Raw genomic sequence first — 13401 nt, 5'->3', positions numbered from 1 at the left:
TGAAAAGGTGTTGAATTTTGTCAAATACTACTTCTGTATCTATTTAGAGAATCATACAATTTTTATACTTCTTTCTATTAAGGTGGTGTATGGAGTTTATTGATTTATATAGGTTGAGCCATCCCTGCATTCCATGGATAAATCCCACTTGATCATGGTGTATGCTCATTTACATATGCTGTTGAATTTGGTTTGCTAGTATTTTGTTTGGAATTTTTCCATCTATATTCACCAGGGATATTGGCCAGTGGTCTTCTTTTCTTGTAGTCTTTATCTGACTTAGGTGTCAGAGAAATTTTGTCTTTGGGAACAGAGAACACTTTGGGAGTATTCTCACCTCCTCAGTTTTGGGGTGGAGTTTGAGAAGAATTGGCATTAATTCTTTAAATGTTTGATAGGATTCACCAGTGAAGCTACTTGGTCCTGGGCTTCTCTTTGTTGCTAGGATTTTGATTACTGCTCAATCTCCTAAGTCATTATTGGTATGTTCAGATTTTGTATTTTTCATGATTCAATCTTAGCAAATTTATCCATTTCTTCCAGCTTATACAATTTATTGTCATATAATTGTTCATAGTAGCCTCTTATGATATTTTGTATTTCTGTGGTATAAATTGTAATTTTTTCTCTTTCATTTATAATTTTGTATATTTGAGTTCTTTTTTTCTTGGTTATATTTATTTCTGCTCCAATCTTTTATTTCCTTCCTATTGCTAACTTTGGAATTAGTTTCTTTTTCAAATTCCTTGAGGTATAAAATTTGATCATTTATTTGAGGTCTGTTTCTTAACATAGGCATTTACCACTGTAAACTATCCTTTTAGAACTGATTTTGCTGCATCCCATAAGCAATTTTATTGTTTTCATTTTCATGTGTCTCAAGTTACTTTCTGATTTCCCTTTTGATTCTTTCATTTACCCACTAGTTTTTCAAGGTTGTGTTTTAATTTTCAAGTATTTGTACGTTTTTCCATTTTCCCGTTATTGACTTCTTGTTTCATATTATGATCAGAAAAAAACAACTGATAGGATTACAGTCTTCTATAAATTTATTAATATTTGCTTTGTGGCCTAAAATATGATCTAGAGAATGTTCTGTGTGCCTTGAAAAGTACGTGTATGGTGGTGCTGTTGTCTAGAATGTTCTATATATGTCTTTTAGGTCTATTTGGTGTAAAGTGTTATTCAGGGCCACTGTTTACTCATTAATTTTCTGTCTGGATGATCTACCCAATATTGAAAGCAAGGTACTGAAATCCCCTATTATCATATTACTGTCTATTTCTCTCTTTAGTTCTGTTAATATTTGCTTTTTATATTTAGATGCTCATTGCATTCTTCAATTCTTGCTCTATGGTTTCTACTTCTTTATAAAACTTCTCATTCTATTAGTGCATTTTTTCCTGATTTTATTTAGTTGTCCATCTGCAACCTCTTGCCTTTCATTAAGTTTCCTTAAGACATCTGACAAAGAATTCAAAACAGTTAATTTGTAGAACTCCATTTCTTTAGGGTAAGTTACTAAAGCTTAAAAGTTTCCTTTGGCAGTATCATATTTGCCTGTTTCTTCACGATCAATGCACTCTTGCATTGGTGAGCAACTCCTCCCAGGCCCTTAGTAAATAGTGCTAGTGACAGGACCATGGCTAATGGGGCTGTAGCCTACTCCTTAGGGGTACAGAGCTGTTTCTGGGTCTTTAATCGAGACCACAGTTGGCAAGTCAGCCTCTTGGGTGCAGGCATGCCTTCTCAAAATGGATTTCCTAAGTTTTGGACTCCACTGAAGTTTCACAACTCCTACCTAGATCCCAAAGCTCCTACAAAGGCACTTTTGCCCATTTATGGTTGCCAAGTTATTGTTGCTGAGGTGAGATATCAATGAGAACCTCTTTTTCCTCCATCTTGCTCACTTCATCTATTTTTCTTCCCTGTCATTTTGTCTTCTATCTTTTCTCTTCAAAAAAGAGAAAAGAAAACTGTTTCAATTTCTTTCCATTTTCTTTCATTTTATCAAGGTGACCAAGATAGAAGAGGCAAATATGACTGAGGTAGGAGTAACTGGCAGGATTGGGGAATGGTTAAACAAAGGGGTCATGAAAAAAATAAGTAAACTTATTAAGGATAATGGATACCAGCAGGGAATTAAAACATGAGAAAGATGAAGACAAGAATGAAGCCTGTGGCATTTGATTGGACTTAGATAAATTGGTGTGAACTGTGTGTTAACAAATGGATATGAATAAACAAAGAAATAGATATAGGTCTCTTTGTGCATGTGTGTGTATCTTAGCTCTGTCTAATGAAAATACCTGGAAGCTACGAGCACATTTAATGTCTAGGTTTTTAAAATAAAAGTTTCAAAAGCAGTAATAACAAACAGGAACTAGTATTGGGAATGAATAAAGTAGGGAAAGATCATTTTTACAGTATAATCACAATTAAGAAGTTCTACATAAATAGAATGAATTGTAGAATCAGAAACAAATAAAAATTTGGTAAACATAACAGTCCTATTTTTTCAGGCGACTATCCTCAGTGGATACTAACACTCATGGATGAAAATGTGTTGAGAAACATACTATATAGTCTTAAAATATCTCCCACAATTCCAATCAAAATTATGGAACATTTTTGTTTTTGTAGAAATTTACAAACTTATTCTAAAATTTATATATAAGTGGAAAGGGTCCACAAATCTAAGATTGGTTTGAAGATGATAAAGAAAGCTGGATGTTGTACAATGACAGGCAAATCTGGAGTAATTAAGAGAATGTGGTACAGGTGCAAGGAAAGACAAATAGCTCAATGGAGCAAAGAGAGAAACATACTGACTCCTATTGTCACCTGGTTTACGTCCAAGTGACACTGCATTGAAATGAGGAAAGGTGTTCTTTTTTGAATAAATGGTACTGGATCAGTTGGAATCTGTGTGAAAAATACATCTTTTCCTCCACAACACACAAATAGCAATTCAGATAGATTATAAAACTAAATTTGGAAGTTAAAACAATAAAGCTTTTAGAAGTTAACACAGGCAAATATCTTCAAGACCCTAGGATAGACAACAATTTATGAGTAAGTATATAAGAAACAAAATATTAAAGAAAAGATAAATTATATGTCAAAAATTAAGAGATTCTGGGACTTCCCTGGTTGCTCAGTGGTTAAGAATCCTCCTGCCAATGCAGGGGACACAGGTTTGAGCCCTGGTCCGGGAAGATCCCAAATGCCACGGAGCAATTAAGCCCATGTGCCACAACTACTGAGCTTGCACTCTGGAGTCCGGGAGACACAACTACTGAGCCCAGATGCTGCAACTACTGAAGCCCGCAGGCCTAGAGCCTGTGCTCTGAAACAAGAGAAGCCACCGCAATGAGAAGCCTGCACACCACAATGAAGAGTAGCCCCCACTCGCTGCAACTAGAGAAAGCCCGCACGCAGCAACGAAGACCCAACGCAGCCAAAAAATAAATAAATACAATTACTAAAAAAAGATTCTGACCATCAAAAGACATTAAAAAAGTGAAAATTAGGCCTCAATGACAGATATCTGCAATATGTGAAAACAACAAAGGATATATGCAAGTCCATAAAAACTGCTACAAATCAATAATAAAAAAGCAGACATGCCAGCAAAGTCAAAAACTTCACAAAAGAGGATAAACAGATGACAGACGGCACATGAGAAAATATGCATCATTAGTCACCAGAGAAATGAAAATTAGATAACCACTACCAGAGGGCTAAAACAAAATAACAACAACTGATTATACCAATTATTAGTGATGATGTGGAGAGCTAGAACTTTTCTGTCCTACTGGTGGGGCTGCAAATTAGAAATCCACTTTGGAAAATAGTTTGCAGTATTTACTAAAGCTGAAAATATTCATACTACCACTCATCAATTCTATTCCAGAAATACATATACTTGTGCATCAAAGAGCATGTACAAAAATTTTTGTAGCATCATTATTTGTAATATCTCCAAACTAGAAACAATCAAAATGCCCATCAATAATGAAATGTAAAAGTACAGTTTGCTATATCCATATAGTGGATACCATTCAATGAACTGCTCCTACAGGCAACAACATGAATGAATCTCCCAGACATAATATTGAATAAAATAAACCAAGCACAAATGATACATGTCGTTAGATTCTATTTATGTAATATATAAAACATTCAAATTTCATCTATAGTGATATATGTCAGAATATTTTGCTTGGAGACATCACTGATAGACTTCTGGTATACTGATAATGTTCTAGATCTTGATCTAGGTGACAGTTATATAGGTGAGTTCATTTAGTAAAACTCATAGAGATATATGCTTAATATTTTTGCATTTTACTGGATATAGAGTATGCTTCAATAGAAAAAATTAAATAGACAAGAAATCAAGCCCCAATTCATGCAGTTTGGTCAGCTTCATTGCAATTTGTGGCTCCAAGAAGACTGACAGAACTAAGCCAGCAGAAATCTTCTATTTCTTTTAATAAGTTAAAGAAGCTGTTATAATACTTTTGAAAATAAATATCAAAAAGATAAAACACAAATTGACAGCAGTGTGCGATGCTCAACATGTATTTAAGGAAAGTTTTAAAATTTTATGTCTCAGAATTTTAAGATTAGCACATTCATACTCAAAGAGAGGCTGTAACCTGGACTGAGTTTTTATACACAAGATAGAAATCCAGGGCGAAAAGTTGGAAAGGAATCACGGAGTGTCATATTAAAGTTCTGATCACTTACTGTTTAACTGTTTATATTTCATTTTATGATAATACACGTAAAAGATCAATTGTTCTAGAAACAGGAAGATAAATGCTTATTTTATCAAATATAAAGAAAACATTATAACTGTGCTAGATTATCTCTTCTATACCTGTCTCTAACATAATCTTGCTAAGGATAAAAACTAATTTTTCTGGAATCTTCTTCCCCGTAAGCTCTAGGTCAGAATTTGCCAATGAAAGTAATTTGTGTGAGATACGGAAGGGAGAAGTGAAGCAAAAGCCATTGTTTTCAGAGAACAGTCATAGTGCCTTAATCAGAGTGAAGCTGCAGATGACTTTACAAGCTCACACTGTCCCACTGTGGCAGACTTCGCAGAATTCTTCATGAGCTCTCTCTTCATGCTCCCACCTTTTGGCTAGACACATCGCATAACTGGATTTCTATTTGAACACCAGCTTTTCCTCTTGCTCTAGTGCTTTAGGCTCTAGTTGTTACTGTCTCACTGATCATCCAGCTGTAGCATTTCAGATGTTCATACTAGCCTTTCCTGCTTTTGTATAAGCTCTAATTCATTTTATTAACCCCTCACTCATATAAAAGTTGAATGGCTCAGTTTTGTTAACTGAGAAGCCACTTTGATATTTTACACATTGAAGTTTTCCAACTTTACTGCCACATTCACATTTTTTAAGTTAAAGAACAGGATAACTTACTGACATGTTATTTAAGCACTTCAAAACAATTTAAAGAGATGTAATTTATAATAAGCACAATGTACCAATGTTAGCAGTGAAAGCATATTTTCTATATTCTACATGCAAAACTTAGACTTTATTAACTTTTAATTAATGTAACAATCTTCTTATTTATAAAGGTAGACTGCTTCCTTTATCACTCTAAAAGTCTTCGGAAACTTTACCAGGTAATTAACAAACTTGAGTTACCGAAACAAAGATTTTTTTTAAATTCTTGTACTTCGTGAAGGTTAAAGAAATAATTTTGGTTTTAAAATATATTTTATGAAGCATAATGGTTATAGAGACTAAGATTTTGCAATGTTAGCATTTTGCAATGGTAGAAAGATGATAATTAGCAAAGGTCAAAAACTGTTCTTATTTATGATTAGCTGCAAATAAAGTAGGAATTTAAATGTGTTATCTGAATACCTTTGGACAATCAGATATTCATTGGTAAGAGTTTCCTCCTTAGTGATAAAATAATCTCCAAATAGATGTGATGAAAATACTATCTTTGAAGTAATTTTTGATGAAATCTGATAAAACTCAATTATAGAAAACTGCATTATTTGAGTAAAAAATTAATGAGGAAAGTGAAAGTTGCCCAAAGACACAGAATATGCATTTGAATCTTAGGATCACAGGCAGGCATTATCTATTCAAGTTCTCACAATAATTCTTGTTTCCATAAAGGGAAGAGGAAAACATTACATAAAGAAGAAGTGTAAAATAACATCTATTTAGGACTGTCTACAAACGATTGCACAGCTTCTTTACATATGCTATTTCACCTTGTAATAACATAATTATTTAAAATAGATATTATCATTGCCATTTTATGAATTAAGGAATTGTGGTTCATAGCTCATTCAGTTAAGAGTTGGTAAAGGTGAACTTAGGACTACCTTGTACAAGAGCCTGTTGGAAATTTTTTAAATTAGTGTGACAAAGATAAATTTTATTCCTGTGAACACACTAATATATAGTGTGTTCTGGAGTGAAGGAGGAATCACTTTCTAATTCTGTAACCTTGAACAAGTTATTAACCCTGAGATAACACAAAGGATTCCATTTCCAAATCAGACTTAATGATTTGAAGATCTTTTCCAATATAAACCTCTCCTAATAATTTCAAAATAATTTTATTAGTACTTTCTGTTTAAAGATATCAAAGAAATCTAGAAGCATTAATAGGGCAGTTAAGTAATAAAGTTAAACAAGAAAGGGAGCAAGAAAGTCACCAAAGGAATCTTAGTAAATATAGCATAAAATAATTTGACAGTAGAACATATATTTATGTTAATAAGTGAAAATGGGTTTATTAAATATTTTAAAAATTTCAAATTGTCCCACAAAACAAAACCCAACTGTTTTCTGTATGTCACAGATAAATCTAAAAGTGATTCAGAATGATTTACAATAAAGAAATAGGCGAATGCATATGTCTGTCATGCCACCACTAATAAAACAGAAATGAGCTCCTATATCAGACAAGGTAAAATTAAGACAAAAGTCTCAAATGAAAAAGAATTGAGAGATTTTTTTTTTTTTCTACCAATGTCCTCTAAGGTCTTTTTTATTCCCACCTTCATTACTTTTGAAACCATACTAAAGATAAAAGTTTTTTTCAGACTGTTCACTAATTAGGTGAAAATTAACCAACCAAACAAAAAGCCCTGCAACTGATAAGCTGCCTCCTGTGAAATAACCCTGTGATTCCCTGCAACATTAATATAAATGACCAACTGACAGAAGACGATAGGACATAGTAATATTTTTAACTGGTGCTTATTCTGAACACTTATATTAGGATAGTTTTGATACCAACTACATGAAAAGGTGATAATTATTCCATGTTAACAAAAATTTCTCAATTCATTATTACAAGGATAAAAAAGTTAAATTAATAAATGCCTCTAATTGTGGTTATACATTTAAATGAATGTCTATATTTTTAACAAAGTTGAACAACCACATTTCTATGGTGATTGCACCTAGTATAAAACAAATATGCTTATTGAAAAAAAATTAATCTTAACTTGATTCCAGTTTCAGTCTGAGTAGAACAGATCCAAAGTTATATTCTCGAACAGCATAAAGCATTATATTCTCTTAAGTGCCACGATTTGAAAAATTGACAGAAGCCTTGAGTTACAACCTTAAATTTCCCATTAATCTATTGGTAATTTTGGAAGATTTCATTTTACTAATTTCCTGTGATTTTATTTGTAAAATAAAAGTATTCATTTAAATGTCTGATACCATTTTCTGTTCTAATATTCTGAAGGATTTTCATGTTTTAAAATCTTTTTATTGAAGTATAAATGCTCATAATCTATTATTAGATTTTATTTTGTGGCTGTCCTTCCTTAAATTCATAATACACACATATATAAGGAAAATATGTCAATTATAAATCTATAACTAAAGAAAATTTGCATAAAGTAATCATGCTAATTCTGAAAAACTATTTTTTTATCTTTTCTCTTTTGCTTATCTTTAAAAATATTGCCTTGATCCACCGAGTTAATTTCACAAGTAGCTAACAGTTTTTGATCCTCCATTTAACAAAATAACTATACCTTTACCCAGATCAGTAAGCCCCTGAACTTTGTTTAATCTGCAGATACTGATAGGTTTTATACGTATCACTGTATGAAAGCCGAACAATTGCAATTAAAATATTCTGATGCAGTCGAAGTATGCAAGAAAGTTATTACTATAATTTAATGATGTATCTATTCTTTAAATAAATAATTAAATGAGAGAAAAAGAGGAATGACAAGATATTACAGTTTTTTTTTTTTTTACTACCCTATAGCTCATTTTTTAAAATATATATTGGAGCACAGCTGATTTACAGTGTTGTTTCAGGTGTACAGCACAGTGATTCAGCTATACACATATCAATCCTTTTCCAAATTCTTTTCCCATTTAGGTTATTACAGAATACCGAGTACAGTTCCCTGTGCTATACAGTAGGTCCTTGTTATATGTTTTAAATACAGTAGTGTGTATATATCAATCCCATACTCCCAATTTATCCTTTGCCACCCCTCCCACCCCCGCACCTTTCTCCTTTGGTAACCATAAGTTTATTTTCTAAGTCTGTGAGTCTGTTTCTGTTTTGTAAATAAATTCATTTGTATCATTCATTTTAGATTCTGCATGTAAGCGATATCATATGATATTTGTCTTTCTCTGTCTGACTTACTTCACTTACTATGATAATCTCCAGGTCCATAGCTCATGTTCTTAACACTGTGTAGGAAAACAATAATTTAGGGATTAAAAATGTGGGATGCTATCTAAAGAAGATAGTGTCAATTAGAAAGATCATTGCTCAGAAATGGATGCAATAAAATAAAATGAAAACAAAAGCATAAATATCCTGAAGTAAACACTGGTAATGTCCTTTTAAGCAATAACCAAGAAAAAAAATTTTCTCTTTTCTTAAATTTACTTATTTACTGAAATGGTGTTTATTGATTACCTCCTACTGTCTTTTCTATTTAATAGTAATTACTGAGCACTGATCTAGTTATTGAAGAGTACATTGAACAAGACAGACAAATCTTCCCTGAAGAATTTTCATTTTATCGTGATGAGACAGACCCATGTCTTCATATGATCGTCCCTCTGTGCCTGTCTATATCCTAACCTCCCATTCTGATAAGGATATCAGTCATATTAGATTAGGGCCTATTCTGATGATCTCATTTTAACTTAATCACCTATTTAAAGGCCCTCCCTCCAAATATGGCGACATTCTCAGGTACTGAGGGTTCGGATTTCTACATAGGAATTTTAGGGGAACACAATTCAGCCCATAACAGAGCCCAAGGTTTTTATGGTGGATGATTAGATAGCACCTGCTCCCTAGCACATATCAAAATCCCAGACGCCCAGATAGAAAGCATGTGTCCCAGCATAAACACTGTCTTTACAGTCTAGGAACAGTGAACCCATGTAATCAGTTTGTGAGTGGTTCAACTGCCAAGTTCCCAGATGCTAGTCATGAGAGAATCTTGCAAGCAGGCGTCTCTAAAAAGATAGCAGGCTCAGGTGTAGTGTATTAACCCTTTTGTACACAGGCTGACAAGTTCAAGCTTATTTTTAATTTGTGATATATTTTGGGCTAAATATACACATATGTTTATTATGATTACTAAATGTTGCTTTAATTTTTAAAGGAGACAAAAAATATATTTTGCCGGTTAGTCCATAATAAGCAATTTGGCCACTACTTTCCTTTTATTCATTCCCTAAGCTTATATAACTTTAAATACATTAACAGAAAATTATCCAGTGATTTTGCTTAAAGTTAGCAGAGTAAAGGTTTCAAAATACAAGAGTGAAAAAAAAAAGAGCATGAAAATTGAGGGAAAAGTATCTATATTGTCTCTGAAACAAAAAAGAATTATAAAAACTAGTTTTAGCCGTTACTTGAAACCACAACCTATGAGAAATATCTACTCAGGACAGAAAGAAGACAATAACATCAGGCACGTACCTTACCAAATCTCTGTTTGTGGTAGGATGAATTAGTATAACTGCTTTGAGGGAAACATGACAATATCTGTAAGAAAAAAAAACAACATACCCTTTAATCTAGGAATCTATTTAAAAGGATGCTTATTACAGAATTTTTGTAACAGAAGAAAATAAAAATTCATAAATCTAAGACTAGTTGAATAAATTATGGTAATTACACACTATACATGTGTAGTTAAAAACTAAATTAAATCACGGTTGTTCATATGGAATGATCTTCAAGACATTGTTCAGTAAAAATGAACACTAAATGCTTCATAAGATATGTCTGCATGTACATAACAATACACAGACTATATCAGTAGTTGCTTCTGGGTTGAGAGTCTTGGGATCTGAGAATAAGGGCAAATTAATTTTAGTCTTCAGATTTTTACCCACATATGTTATTACTTTACCAATATAAAATTCTTCATCTTATGTCTTCTGAGGGACATCAAATGACTAAATCAATCAATAGGATGAAAGCTGAGAAGGGCTATCATAGAAATCAATGCATCTTGGAATTTAAGATAACATAAAGGATTAGCTTGATAATTCAGATTCAAGGGACTCATACCCAGTATCAAGCTTTACTAATAATTTCAAGGATATATGTAATCATAAGGCACAGGTAACATTTAAAAAAAGGTCCAAGACCTCTAGCACAGTTCTCCAAGTCCTACTACACCACATCAGATGCACTCTGGCCCAAGTTAACAGATGAGGTTTTTGTGAGGAATGCATTACTTCACTTTGATAGAAGGAGCCAGTTAGATTATAAGACATTTATATTTTATATTGGGTTACGCAGATTATATAACATTTTCCAACCAACCATTATCCATAAATCTTTATATTCCAGTTTGTTTACCATAAGCAATTCTAGACAATTTAGGAAAGTCCTGCTAAAAGCATTCCATAGAAAAAGATTTTTGCTATTGCTATTGTGTGGGTAGGGCCATCATTAGTATGTAGCAACAAAAATATACTTAGGACTCACTAAATGCTTGCTAGGTACTATGCCAAGTACTGTACATATAAAATTGAATAAGCAAATACCTGCTTTCAAGGAGTTTCCATTCTATTAAAGGGAGAGTGACAGATAAAGAGACATTTTTGATGTATTGGGAAAAGTGCTAAAACAGAGGGAAGCACAGAGGAAGATAATTTGAAAAAGCTTAGAAATGTCAGAAAGGCTTCCTAGAGGAGAGAATACTTAAGCAGTCTTAAAGGCTGATTGCAATTAGCCAAGCAATGAAGTGCAAAGGGCTGTCAGGCAGAGGAAACAGCACAGCAAAGACACAGTCAGTCTTGAATCAGCAGGCTCAGAAGGGGAAGTATCTAGAATTTCTCACCTTCTGGTTTGGGTAGATACTGACACTGTCACTGAGATGGGAAATGCAGGAAGAATAGGGTCTTTGTTTTGTTCTATGGTGGAAGGTGTCGGTTGAGATTTGAATATATTAAATTTGAGATGATTGTGAGACATCCGTTCAAATTTAGGAGTCCTAAGCAACTGCATGGCATTAAAACAAATAGAGCAGATGTAAAAGTACAGTGTACGGATTTAAGAAACTGCCTCTGGGGCCACTATTTAATAGTGATTGTTATTCTTCTTTAATCTTTGAAAAAAATGAGGTATTTCTTGACAAGGCTGTTATAAAGGTTAATGTAGAGAGTGTTTAGCACAGAATCTGGAGTTAGCAAATTCTCAGTAAATGGTAGGTATTGTTACTAATGACCCCAAAGTAAGAGGATAAGAGTGTGCCAAGGAATCTAAGAGACTAAGTCCAAATTCCTGACATCAGATACAGTCTCTGCCCTCAAAGTACTCACAGTCTAGTTAGCTCCTTGAAGAAAGGGACCATATTTTTTTTCTCATCACTGTATCCTTTAGTACCCAGCTCAGATGACTGGCCCAAAGGTGTCAGGCACTTTATAAATTTTGGCTGGATGGTTGAGAGGAGAAAGAGGCATATAGGAGAAGAGCAAGAGAGGTGGAGAGTTGGCGAGGAGGGATTGGGAGAGAGAGAGAAGAGAGCTATAAATGAAAGAGGAAGACTAGAGGGGGGTCGGAGGACGGTACGTCCTGTGGGACCTGGAGTGGGGTGGGGCAAGGTTATGGGAACCTGGGGATGTGGTATGGTCAAGTCTGCAAGGGGGGTGGGGGGGGCGGGGCATGTAGAAAGCCAGGCCTCTGGCCCTAGAATGGGCTGCACAGTCACTCTTTTTTGTTTGTTTTCTGCATGGAACCAAACCTTCTCGGAGGCCAGGAGAAATTAGCCAGCTGACACGCCAGCAAAGCTTTATACATTTTGATTCTGAGTTGGTTTGACTGAGGGCTGTAGGGTTCAGAGAGAAAAGATATTTCGACCTTGGCGCGCTGGGACCAAGCCCCTAGTACCGATTTCCCCAGCTCTGAGGCGCCCAGGCCTCCGGCGCAAGGGACCGGCCCTCGCGGAGGGCACTGCTGTTGCTGCGCCCGCACATTCGGAGCCTGTGACGCCGCGAGGGTGGGCAGCCGGAACTCGGGGTACCGGCCATTCCGGCCCGGTGGGGACTGAGGGACAACGACGGGAAAGGGGTGCGAGGGGAAGCGAGAGGGGAGGGCGGCAGAGGCGCAGAGGGGCCCAGGCCGGCTATGGAGTTGTACCTCAGCGCCTGCTCCAAGGCTGCCAATGTCGCTGCTACCAAGACGGCCGCCAGCGGCGTGGCCGCGGACAGCCAGCAGTGCGGAAACGTGAGTGTCAGCGAAGACCGGTCGTCCTTGTCCTCTACCAGGCCTCAGGCCTGCTGGGCGCGGTGGTGGGGCGGTGCCGCGGACGGTCACGTGCGATCCCTGTGGACCGTAACCGTCCAGTTTCTGGCGCCCTCGTGCGGCGCGGCAGATGGCAGGGCTTGGGCGGCACCGGCCGCAACTGGCGCGGTGGGAGGGAGCTGGTAACCCGGAAGCGGAGGTCTTTCCGGCTGTCTGGCAGGGCTGGACCCTTCCGTTCCTTAGGTTGGAGTAACAGTAGGTTGGCCTAAACTAACATACCTAAAGGAAAGACAAAACTCTCCAATTGTACCTGACAGGTCGCGCACAAAACCCACTTTCCGGGGATCGGAGCGGCTCAACTACTGGATCTGCCTCTTGGGGTGAAGCTGCCTGTGATCCCAGGAAGCAACCCTTTATACTATACCACGAAATTAAGTGAAAAGGTAAAGTGATGTTTAATTGGCTTACGTTGGTTTCTTTATCCTTTTCGACTGCTGTTAAATTCAGGCGCTAGCTACATCAGGCGAAGTGCATTGAGGGAATTTGCACTAATGTTGCGTACCTATCCTATCCTAAGGTATTGTTTAGGATGCGTACCAAGCAACTTCATCTAGTATGATTTGGACAGAATCA

The 13401-nt window shown here is 35.8% G+C and overlaps 1 protein-coding gene and 1 long non-coding RNA gene across 2 annotated transcripts in view; one reads left to right on the top strand and one right to left on the bottom strand.

Annotated features, from left to right (window-relative positions):
- LOC132521728 (uncharacterized) overlaps positions 1 to 12799 on the bottom strand; it is a 134046-nt gene extending 121247 nt beyond the window's left edge. Inside the window, exons 1-2 of the long non-coding RNA XR_009540946.1 lie at positions 12664 to 12799; positions 9991 to 10056 (exon numbers count right to left, since the gene is read on the bottom strand). This is a non-coding gene — a long non-coding RNA (uncharacterized LOC132521728). The remainder of the gene's footprint in view (positions 1 to 9990; positions 10057 to 12663) is intronic.
- The window catches only part of FSIP2 (fibrous sheath interacting protein 2), a 128633-nt gene continuing 127883 nt past the window's right edge, over positions 12652 to 13401 (top strand). Inside the window, 2 exon segments of the mRNA XM_060151394.1 lie at positions 12652 to 12750; positions 13086 to 13211. Coding sequence (XP_060007377.1) covers positions 12652 to 12750; positions 13086 to 13211 — 225 coding nt within the window.

The sequence above is a fragment of the Lagenorhynchus albirostris genome, chromosome 6 (assembly GCF_949774975.1).
Source record: "Lagenorhynchus albirostris chromosome 6, mLagAlb1.1, whole genome shotgun sequence".
NCBI lineage: Eukaryota > Metazoa > Chordata > Mammalia > Artiodactyla > Delphinidae > Lagenorhynchus > Lagenorhynchus albirostris.
This window is presented reverse-complemented; position numbering and strand designations above follow the sequence as displayed.